General features: G+C 38.1%; 1 protein-coding gene across 2 annotated transcripts; it reads left to right on the top strand.

The window, feature by feature from the left end:
* Nucleotides 1–4,726: 4,726 nt before the first annotated feature.
* Nucleotides 4,727–10,120, top strand: LOC103112268 (olfactory receptor 4F6-like). Of its 2 annotated transcripts, XM_060174143.1 has the most exons (2): nt 4,727–5,930; nt 10,096–10,120. In XM_060174143.1, the coding sequence occupies exons 1-2, from the start codon at nt 5,020–5,022 to the stop codon at nt 10,118–10,120; spliced, it is 936 nt and encodes a 311-aa protein (XP_060030126.1). In that variant the 5' UTR covers nt 4,727–5,019. The 2 variants fall into 2 exon arrangements, with proteins under 2 accessions (XP_060030126.1, XP_007521731.2); XM_007521669.2 differs by lacking the exon at nt 10,096–10,120 and having other exon boundaries at nt 4,727–5,958.
* The last annotated feature ends 1,924 nt before the right edge of the window (nt 10,121–12,044 follow it).

A 12,044-nucleotide genomic window follows, 5' to 3' on the forward strand; every position in this document is an offset into this window, starting at 1 on the left:
TTTGCTTTGGATGCTTAAGGGAGAAAGGGAAGAAATTTAGCTTGTCTCTTTATGCCTGTTGATATCTCTGGGATTCAATGTCTGTTCACAATGCCCAACTTGGTTGTCCTGGTGGGGGCACTGTGAATGTCTTCCTCTCTGTGCAAGAGCTCAGTGGAGTCTCAGAGATGCAACTTTGCCCCAACTTGGCCTGTAATTCACACCACTATGACTGTCCACCTTTATATAATTATGACTACAGATTTGACATCTCTCCTCCAGTTCTGTCAACACCACGGGCTTTTAACCAGCCACTTCTTCCAACTGTAAGAAACTTTCCAGTAAGTCAAATGATACTTTGGTAGAGTTTATAGTGTTTTCCATTCTGTTTTGGTCCCCAAAATCTCGGTCCATGGTCTTTCTTTTCTCTACTTCGCTCTTTTTCTTTTTTTAATTTTTTAAAACTTTATTTATTTTTCCTTTTGTTGCCCTTGTTTTTTTTTTGTTGTTGTAATTATTATTGTTGTTGTTACTGATGTTGTCATTGTTAGATAGGACAGTGAGAAATGGAGAGGGGAAGGCAAGACTGAGAGGGTGAGAGAAAGACAGACACCTGCAGACCTGCTTCAGCGGCTATGAAGTGACTCCCCTGCAGGTGGGGAGCCTGAGGCTTGAACCGGAATCCTTATGCAGGTCCAAGCACTTTGCACCACATGTGCTTAACCCGCTGTGCTACCGCCCCACTTCCTCTCTACTTCCCTCTTATACTTTCATTCTTATGAAATATTCCCCTTTACAAAAAAAAAACAAAACTGAAGTTTTTGCATAAAAAATCTCCAATCTCCCTTCTTCCTTCCTCTCAAGTGACCTATTAGTAGTTTTGCCCTTTGGTTGCTGTGAGAAAACTTTTGTGGTTCTTAGAAACAATTCCCTTGGATAAATGTGCTCAGAAGGGCAATCCCAGGTCTGCCTAGAAGTATGTAAGTAACTTCTCATCACTGATAATTAGCTACTTTACATTAAAGAGATAATAGTTCTGCATTCTGCAGTCCATGAAAATGACTCCATGAAAATTTCAAGATTAGCTCAAGAATATTAGATGGATAGAAATATTAGAAATATTAGATGGATTTTCTTTGATACCTATCAGAAGTGGAAGTACGAAGAACATTGAAAAAGGACATCTATTAGGTCAGGAGAAACAAGGAAATTGCAAGTGATGATTTCACAGTCACCAAAATATGGAGGATAACAATCATGGAGTCAATTATAATTTCATGTTCAGTATTGGAGAAAATATGACATTTGCTCAGAAACCTTGAGTGTTGGTCTTCAAGAGAAGAATAAAGTTAGAGCAGAAGATTTGAGTTCAGTGAGAGTAAAATGTAAAGAATCTTATAAAGAGTTGAAGACACTAACTTTCTTATGTTTTGATATCCTGGGTGCAAATATTGGGCCATGTCAGCAAAAGAATCAGGTATAGTATTAATAAGCTGAAATGAGTGGATGCCAAGTATTATTAATTATGGATTTGACAGCTTGTTTCTTAGTTTCAGCAAAGCTATCTATCCTCTCTGCATTTTGGTATCTTATATATTTAAAAAAGGATTTTATGATCACTAGAAGTTTTATGTAAGTTCTAGCAAAATCAACCTTCTACAAGGCTTGCTGTGTTGATAACAGTAAAGATAACTACAAACTCCAATGCCCATTCCTGAACATTTTTCTGTAATTCTGATCTGAGTTCTTTCTACCTATCTCAGAAAGAGAAAACTTGAAGGAACACTTCCAGGATGAATAGATTGAGATGTATCTTTATAATTTTTATTATTTTCTCAGTAATTCTAGCTGCAGTTTAACTCTGTCAGTAATTTGAGACTAAGGGAGTACAAAATCACACATCTTGATCTGAGTGACTCAAAATGTTGATCTACTTAAAACAAATATACTAAAGCTTTGCTTGAATTGGTGATAAACCTACAGTATTAATAATTTGTTTCCTTTTGTGATGGCCAGCATATAATCAGAAGATCTGAGTGGAGAAACTAGTCAATTGGTCATTCAGTCATCTCTGAGATATATTTATATCTTTTATTCCATGGCTGAAGATGGAAGTTTGGACAGAGGTCTTTGTCAAAATCATTGGCTTCAGGACACTACAAAAGACACAGTGTGATTTAATTGCTGTTCACTTGTGACAGTGTGTTTTTGCTTTGCAGTTGCACTCTGACTTCTCAAAAACTATCAGATTTGCTATTTATTTTTTTAGGCAGAGCGCTGTTTAACTGTTACGTGACAGTGCTGAGGATTGAATTTGGTAGCCAAAACATTCAAGTTCTGTGCAATACTGAGGCCCTTCCTTCCTTCCTTCCTTCCTTCCTTCCTTCCTTCCTTCCTTCCTTCCTTCCTTCCTCCCTCCCTTGCTTCCTTCCTTCTTTCCTTCCTTTCTTTTCTTCTCTTTTTGTATGTTTAAGTATGAACCCAGGCATTATTTCCTCTTTTTCCTCCTCTCCCTCCCCTTTCTCCTCCTTTTCCCCCCTCCTCCTACTTCTTTTCTTCAGCAGCATAAGGGCCTCACACATGCATAATTCCTCTGTTAGCAATTTAACTTTGTCATTCTTCTTCTTCTTTTTTTTCCTAAAGAAATTCAGATAGAGAAGAAAAGCAGTGAGAAAGACAGAGAAGAGCTTCCTTTGCTATTGTCCTTGGTGCTCTTATGCAAACCTGGAGCACAAACCCAGGGCTTCACTCAAAGTAAAACTTGCGGTTTACCTGGTGAACTATCTCCTGGCCCCTCAGCCTAGGCATTTGCTACCCATTTGTTGTTTTATCCATGTAATTTAATTTCATAATTTTACAATGTCAGGTTGAATAAATGCAAGATACTCTCCTGTCCCAATCTATGACGTCAATGTAAATTTAGGCCTACATTAACAGTATAAATGACTGTATGTACTCTGTGGACATAATCAGTTACAAATTAGCTACTACCCCATTTATATACATTTTTTATTTTCAGGCTCTTGTAACTATAAACAACAATGTTTCTATAAACAGCTGTTTATGTTTTCTTTGTTCATGCGCATAATGCATATGCCAAACTTCTTTTTTTTTTTTTTTTTTTTTTAGCAGTAGAATAACTAACTGAGACAAAATTTAGGAGCAGATAAAATTTTGGAAGGTATTATCAAATTGGTAACTACTGCATCGGTTTACTTTCCTACCACCAGTTATCAGATTATCTGGTTTATTTTACCTTAAACCCTGAATTTTGTCAAATTTTAAATATCTGCCAAATCTGATTGATAAAGACTACTTTTTGCTATACTAATTTGCATGTTATATTGTGAATGCATTTCAGTATTTATGTATATAAGTAAACAGAAAACATTTGTAAAACTCTTAGATCTTTTTCTTCTTTGGGATTTATGACTCACCATTATCTTTCTGGTACCACATTCTTTTCTTTTTCCATCCCATTCATAATCTCTGCCATTCCTTTATCTAATACCAGTCCTACATTCTGGAATGTTAAATGCCAACCTCTGGTATTCTCTACTCCTAGCTATCATTATTTTTCTATTTTTTAATCATTTATTAGATGGAGACAGAGAGAAATTGAAAAGGAATGAGGAAATAGAAAGGGAGGTAGAGAGAGAGAGAGAGAGAGACAGAGAGAGAGAGAGAGAGTGAGAGAGAGGGGGGAGATTTGCAGCAATGCTTCACTGCTTGTGAAGCTTTTCCCCTGCAGGTGGGGACTTGAAACTTGAACCCTGGTCCTTGAATACTATAATGTGTGAGCTCAATCAGGTGTACCACCATCCATCCCCCTCATATCTTCCTTTTGCTCATCTAACTAATTAATCTTATCTTTCTAAGTTTCAGATATGAAAAACATACATCCAAGGTCTTGAAAATTTCTTCTTAAGATTTTGAAAGTCCTTGTCAGTGTGATCAGGGATACATTATCAGTATAGTGAAAGATGTCCAAATTATGAAATTCATAGTAATTTATAATATTTCATATAGTGAAACAATTTATTAAAATTTTAAATTTGTAGTTATATATGAAACATGACCATAAAATAATTATACTTAAAAACACAGTAGAACTACCTGTAAAATAAGTATAAGAATAATTTTCATGTGGCACAAAGCACAAGAACCCACATAAGGATCCCAGTTTGAGCCCCCGGCTCACCACATGCCGGGGTGTCACTTCACAGAGGGTGAAGCAGGTCTACAGGTGTCTGTCTTTCTCTCCCCCTCTCTGACTTCCACTCCTCTCTCCATTTCTCTCTGCCCTATCCAACAATGACAACATTAGTATCAACAACATTAATAACTACAACAACAATAAAAAAACAAGGGCAACAAAAGGAAAAAAAAAAAGATTGCGTCCAGGAGTAGTTAATTCATGGTGAAGACAGGCACCGACTCAGCAATAACCCTTGAGGCAGAAAGAAAACAAACAAAACCCCAGTAATTTGAAGAGACATACACTCCTATGTCAATTGAGTGTTATTTTTAGTAGGCGAGAATTAGAAGCAACATAAGTACACATCAAATAATGAGTGGACAAAGAAAACGTAACATATATGCACTGTGGAACAGTAGTCAAGTACAAAAAAGATGAAATCTTGCCATCTGCAACAACAGGGCATCATCAGAGCCAGACAGGGAAAGGCAAACACTATATGATTTCATCCTTAGATGGTACGTAGGCAAACAGGTGAATGAGATAAAACAAAGTGAACTTTAGGATTGTCTGACTAATTAGAAAGGAAGGGCAAAGTGAGCTGGGTACTGATGACAATGGGGTCAAATGTAATAACAGTACTGCACCTTCTTTGGTCAAGTGAGTATGTAGATATGTTGCTTTTCAATGATAAACATTTGAAATTTACATAATATTGTAATGAAATATTACAAAACATTTACTGACATTTCTCCTAAATCAGCTTCTATTTTATTTTATTTTATTTTATTTTTAGTTTCTTCTTTTTGGTAGCGTGAGAGTTGTGTCAGCTGACAGAAGAGATGGATGAAGCCAATCACTCTACGGTATATGAGTTTGTGTTCCTGGGACTTTCCAATTCCTGGGAAATCCAGCTCCTCCTATTTTTCTTTTCCTCTATGTTCTACTTGGCCAGCCTGATGGGAAACCTCCTCATTGTGCTAGCTGTGACCTCTGATGCTCGTTTACAGTCTCCCATGTACTTTCTACTGGCCAACCTTTCCATCATTGACTTGATATTCTGTTCTTCCACAACGCCCAAGATGATCTACGATCTTTTAAGAAAGCACAAAACCATCTCTTTTGCAGGCTGTATCACTCAAATCTTTTTTATCCATGCAGTTGGGGGCACTGAGATGGTGCCCCTCATAGCCATGGCCTTTGACAGGTATATTGCCATATGTAAGCCTCTCCATTACCTAACCATCATGAGCCCATTCAGATGCGTTTTATTTTTAGTTACTTCCTGGATGATTGGCATTATTCATTCAGTGACTCAGTTGGCTTTTGTTGTAGACTTGCCTTTCTGTGGGCCTAATGAATTAGACAGCTTTTTTTGTGACCTTCCTCGATTTATTAAACTTGCTTGCACAGAGACTTATGCATTGGGATTCATGGTTACTGCAAATAGTGGCTTTATTTCTGTGATCACCTTTTTAATTCTGATCATCTCTTATGTTTTTATTTTGGTGACTGTTCAGAAAACATCTTCAGTTAGCATATCCAAGGCCGTCTCCACTCTGTCAGCTCATGTTGCTGTGGTGGTTCTATTCTTTGGGCCACTGATCTTTTTCTATATATGGCCATTTCCCATATCACATATGGATAAGTTTCTTGCCATCTTTGATGCAGTTATCACTCCTTTTCTAAATCCAGTCATCTACACTTTTAGGAATAAAGAGATGAAGGTAGCAATAAAGAGACTATGCACTCAGTTTATAAAGTACAGTGAAATATCTTAAGTACACTGAAGATGTATAACTAGGCAAAGTATATGAAAAATTTCAGATGAATATAAATCAAATAAAGTATGCTAAAATTTTCTTAGAATCTCCAGACTTTTTCACAAGAGCTAGACCAATTTACATTTATACCAGCAGTGCAGAAGTGTCTGTTACCACTCCCATCCTCTCTAACATGTGTTGTTACTGTCCTTTTTAATGTATGACTTTGTTGTTGTTGTTATTTTTATTATTTTTGTTGGATAGGATGAAGAGAAATCAAGAGAGGAGGGGAAAACAGAGAGGGGGAGAGAAAGATACCTGCAGACCTGTGAAGTGACACCTATGAAGTGCCTATGAAGCTACCTATGAAACAACCCCCTTGCAGGTGGGGAGCCAGGGGCTGGAACTGGGATCCTTATGCCAGTCCTTGCATTTGGCGCTATGTGCACTTAACCTGCTGCTCTACTGCCCAGCCCCCAGTGTATGACTTTCTTGCAGGTATAAAGTGGTATCTTATTGTTTTCTTTATTTGCATTTTTCTGAAATGGACCTGCCCTATGACCCAACAATGTCTTTCCTTGGGATTTATCAAAAGGAAACAAAATACGTATCAGAAGAGTTCTATGCATGCCTATGATAGTTCATTGGAGCATGATTTGTAATAGTCCAAACCTAGAAGCAACCCAGATTTCCAAACATCAGATGAATGGCTAAAAATTGTTTATGTATACATGATGGAATATTACTCAGTTGTTAAAAACAATGAAGCCCCCATATTTGGGAGCTACTCTCTTCCTTGACCCAGCTTTCTAGCCCTTTTCCAGCCATGCTCAGGGAAAAAAAAAAAAAAAAACTAGTATAGTCATGGGCCCTTTGGAATATAACTAAAATAGGCCTACTAACTATCTACAAAGTGGAGATCCCCTAACTCTTCATCTGAACTAGTCCAGCCTTTAGGTTCATGATTAGTCAACTATTTGTTTGGGTTAACTCTTTTTTCAGCTACCAGGTTCCAGATGCTACCATGATGCCAACCTGACTTCCCTGGGCAGATGACCCCACCAATGTGTCCTGGAGCCCTGCTTCCCCCAAACCTCTCCCTACTAGGGAGAGAGAGAGACAGGCTGGGAGTATGGATTGATCTGTCAATGCCCATGCTTAGTGGGGAATCAATTACAGAAGCCAGACCTTCCACCTTCTGCATCTCATAATGATCCTGGCTCCATACTCTCAGAGAGATAAAGAATAGGGAAGCTATCGGGGAGGGGATGGGATATGGAGTTCTGGTGGGGGGAACTGCGTGGAGTTGTACCCCTCTTATAGTATAGTTTTTGTCAGTGTTTCCTTTTTATAAATAAAAATTAAAATAATAATAATAAAAAAGAAAAGTCATCTGATTTACATCACCTTAGATGGAACTTGAAGACATCATGTTAAGTAATATAAGCCGAAAAGAGGACAATTACCAAATGCTTCTTATTTCTCTTACAATATAGCTTACATGTATTTTATCTTCTCAGTTTACTGCCTGCTAGTATCCCTGGCTATTTTACTGCTAAAGTGACTTTTTTTTTATTCAGTAAGAGTCAGAAGCCATCCTGTTATCCCTAGGGCCAACTTTTTCAAACAGAAAGTGAGAGGAAAAGAGAGGGAGGGAAGATACTACAACTCTGAAACTTCACCTAGTCTAGTGGGGGCTAGACTTGAACCGGGGCCTCACACAGAACAAATTGCGCTACCTAGTAGGAGACCTTGCCAGCTCCAGAAATCATACTTTAAAAAAATTAAAAAAAAAATTTATTTATTCCCCTTTTTTTTTGCCCTTGTTGTCATTATTATTGTTGTTGATGTTGTTGTTGGATAGGACAGATAGAAGTGGAGAGAGGAGGGAAAGACAAGAGAGGGGGAAAGAAAGATAGACACCTGCAGACCTGCTTCACTGTTTGTGAAGAGACTTCCTTATAGGTGGGGAGCATACTTTTTTTTTTAAACCCAGGAAGTTTGATGTGAAGAATTGTTAACTAATTTTTTTAATATTTATTTATTCCCTTTTGTAGCCTTTTTTTGTTTTTAGTTATTATTGATGCCATTGTTGATGGATAGGATAGAGAGAAATGGAGAGAGGAGGGGAAAACAGAGAGGAGGAGAGAAAGACAGACACCTGCAGACCTGCTTCACTGCCTGTGAAGCGACTCCCCTGCAGGTGGGGAGCTGGGGGCTCAAACCAGGATCCTTAAGCTGGGTGCACTTTACTCCACATGCGCTTAAGCCTCTGTGGTACCGCCTGACTCCCTAATTTTTTTTTTACTAGTAATTTGAAAGAAAAAGAACTCTAAAATATTACAGTAGTATTTACAGGAATAACCTATCAACCCTAGGCTTGGGAAATAAATGGAAGAGGTTCAGAATAAAAACAAAACTAAATTAGAAGCTAAAACTAAATACAGAATGAAGAAAAGCTTGATGGAAAGACATGCAGAGTTGAGACTCAGATATCCAAGTGGGGAAAGTTTCTTGGCTGGTGTGTCTCTGAGCTCAGAGAAAGACCTATGGGCAGGGATTCAAAGCCTGCAGAAGGGATGTCACAGACCAGCTGAGGTGTTCCTAGGGAGGGTGGGATGTGGCTAGTTCTTCTTATGTTGGGAGACATAACATCGTAACATGTGGCTTAACTGGGTACACTACGGTTTAGCTCCCACAGAAAACTTCTGATTACTCTATTTTTTAGCTTCCTGACCTGAGGAAGTTAGAATTGAGGTTCAAATCTTGAATCTTTATAAACTTACTTAAAATTGTTATTAGTGATTTCACAGTGGTTTATAAAACTATAGTATTTCAGAGGGTATAGTTTATTTTCCTCTTAATCATTTCGTCAGAGGAGGGTTAACAGTTTACAGTACTGTTGTTGGTGCGTGGGTGCAATTTCTCATCTCCCTATGATAGGTAGCTGCAAAACACTCTCACCCTCAACTTAGGTCCTTTTCTGCCAGCATTATCCAGGATCCCAAGGCCACCCCCATCTCCCTCCGTTCCCCAACTTCCAGTGGTACATAGCTTCACACCCATTCATGCTGTGTGCAAGTCACCACACCCACCACCAAAGTCCTGTGCTGATGCCCCTATCCCCAAAGATCATAGTTCTCATAAAGTCTAAAAGATGGTCACTATGTTTTCAAAGTTCATTTTTTTTTTGTCAGCTATATCCCACCAATCAGCAAAGTAATTTTATAGTGGTCTTCATCTCTTATTTATTTATCATTGGATAGACACAGAGAGAAATTGAGAGGGAAGGGGAGATCGAGAGGGAGAGAGACAGAGAGACACCTGCAGCCCTGCTTTACTACTTGTGAAGCTTTCTCCCTGCAGGTGGGGACCAGTGGCTTGAACCTGGGTCCTTGCGCACTACAATATGTGCGCTTAACCAAGTGAGCCACCGACAGACCTCTTCTTCTTCAATACTTTGTTTTCATGTGAAAGAAATAATACATACTTCATGATAAGACAGATAATATCAGGATGCATTTTTGAAACATTAGAAATGACTTCTTCTCTGGTAAAGAGGCTAAATATGGCTGAATGCTGATCTGGTGTAGCGGCTCTGCACATGGGCTCTGAGGCAGAAGAGCCTTAGGTTCAAACCCCATTCTCACCAGAAGCCATAGCTTCACCACTCGGGGGGGGGGGGGGGAAGACTAGAAATGGAGAAAGAATATAACAGTAACACTTAAAATGGCTTTAAATTTTTATAGTTCTTTCATTTATGTAGTTTGTTGACATACAGAGAAAATTGCTATTTATAAGTGACTCCATAGACTGTGTATGAGTCTCTGACTAAGATCACACAGCCAAGAAGTGGCTATGGGATTTCTGAATTATTTTCTCTGAGTCCAAATAAGTACTTCTTTCTCTACCATCCTTTCCTTTCTAATTTCTTGACATCTATATGCCTACTTTGTGAGTTGAGCGCACATTAGAAAAAAAAAATCCCTTTCTACCTGGAAAATGATCACTACTTATTTTTCCTGGGATGACACATTTTCCCACTGACCTGGGAGAAAAAAGTTATATGAATCTTTTGGAAAGTGAATATTATAAATCACTCATAGATGCATTCATTTATCATGATAGCCTTTATGCTGGCAAAGAAAATTATAGATTGATTTTCATAAAGATTTCATAAAGATTCCAGTGTCAGCAAGTAAAGTGTGCTTGCTTTGCCATGTACACAGTTCAGTTTCAAGCTAAGGCCCTACCACACTGGGGGAAATTCCTGTGATGTGGTATCTTTCCCTTTCTCCATCTGTTTCTTTCTATCTGAAAAAGTTAGCCCAGAGCACTGAAGCTCCTATAAATGGGCAGGGGTAGGGTTGGAGGGGAGGTTTCAGTATCATTCCTCCCTCCTGTGACTCATTATCAATATTTCTTCTGGTTGCTTTGATCATAATGAATATATGTTTAGGAGACAATTTCCTTGGGTAATTGACTTTAATTTTGTAGTCCCAGGTCACTATAGTACTATGTGGTCACTAGCCTCCAGTGCAGTTACTTATTTTTTTTCCCCATTTATAGAAACATTTTATATATTTCTGTGTGCTTGAGTTAATCTAAGAGAATAGCTACAAGAGAAGGGTGGGGTAGCATTGACAACAGGAAGAAGATAGTAAACTAGATAAACCTCAGCAGCACAACAAAACAAAACAAACTAAATCAGGTAACAGTTTGCTTTTTGTAACCATTAATTAAATTTTGGCCTGGAGGCAGAGAACAATAGTTAAGCTTAATTTTTAGCTAGGACTTAGAGATTCAAAAGGCAACTGATGATACACTGTAGAGAGGAGTCATATTTGTGCAAAGGACTAGAACGCAGATTGAGCTGTTCATTGTACCCAGGCACTTAAAAAAAATTTTTTTTTTTTTACTAATCACCAGAGCTTCACCACTCTGGGATTTTTTTTTTTTCTAGAAAGAAATAGATACAGAGAGACAAAGGGAAAGAACCATAGCACAGAAGCTTCTGCCAGTGTGGTTAGAGCCAGGTTCAAACCTGGGTTGCACACATGGCAAAGCCAGTAACTTCATAGACGAATTATGTTGCCGGCTCTTATACAGGGATCTTTATTTGCATTAAAAATTAAGGCAGATATGCATTGTCTTCATAACAAGTTTGTTGTCGACTTAATTTCCATCTTTACAGAGTGAAGATATAAAGAAGAGAAAGTGCACTAATTAGTAGTGACAATTGAAATTTTAAAAAATTAACTCAAAATTCACAGAATCAAGGTGGAAAAAGAATAACTGAAAATTTTGTTTAGAAAAAATATTCAGGAATAAAATTTACCCTAAATTAAAATGATTAGTGCCAGCTAGAATTGAAGGGTGAATAATTAAGGGAAAAAAGCAGGAAATTCTATGAATAATGGCCAACAATACATACTCTTATTTCAGTTTGGCTTTTAAATATCAATTTTTTTTTTGCTTTTTTCCCCCTTTTGTTGCACTTGGTTTTTTTGTTCTTGTTGTTGTTGTTGTAGTTATTATTGTTGTTGTTATTGATGTCTTCATTGTTGGACAGGACAGAGAGAAATGGAGAGAGGAGGGGAAGTTAGGGGAGGGAAGAGAAAGATAGATACTTACAGACCTGCTCCACAGCTTGTAAAGTGACTCCCCTGCAGGTGGGTAGCTGGGGGCTCGAACCGGGATCCTTACTCCAGTCCTTGTGCTTCACACCACGTGCACTTAACCCATTGCACTACCACCCTACCCCCTAAATATCAATTTTTTAAAGTTTACTGCAGTGAGATCTTTGGGGGGTAGGGTGGTAGTGCAATGAATGGGTTAAGTGCTTGTGTCCTTGCTCTATTAAGTAACATAGTTCTCACAAAGTCCTAGAGACAGTTTGGTTTCCTCCCCCTTCTTCCTTCCCTTCTCTTTCCTTCTCGTCCTACTTTTCTCCTCCTTCTTCTTCCTGCAAATTTATTTTATTTGGTTATTTATATTCCACCATGAGTGAAATCATTCAGTAGCTGTCATTCACCTATTTGCTTACTTTACTCAGCATAATCACCTCCAGTTCTATCCATTTTGTCCCCAAAATACAATATTAC

The sequence above is a fragment of the Erinaceus europaeus genome, chromosome 16 (genome assembly GCF_950295315.1).
Source record: "Erinaceus europaeus chromosome 16, mEriEur2.1, whole genome shotgun sequence".
Lineage (NCBI taxonomy): Eukaryota > Metazoa > Chordata > Mammalia > Eulipotyphla > Erinaceidae > Erinaceus > Erinaceus europaeus.

Coding starts and splice junctions, on each gene's coding strand:
- LOC103112268 (XM_007521669.2), top strand. CDS start 5,020: ATGGATGAAGCCAATCACTCTACGGTATATGAGTTTGTGTTCCTGGGA.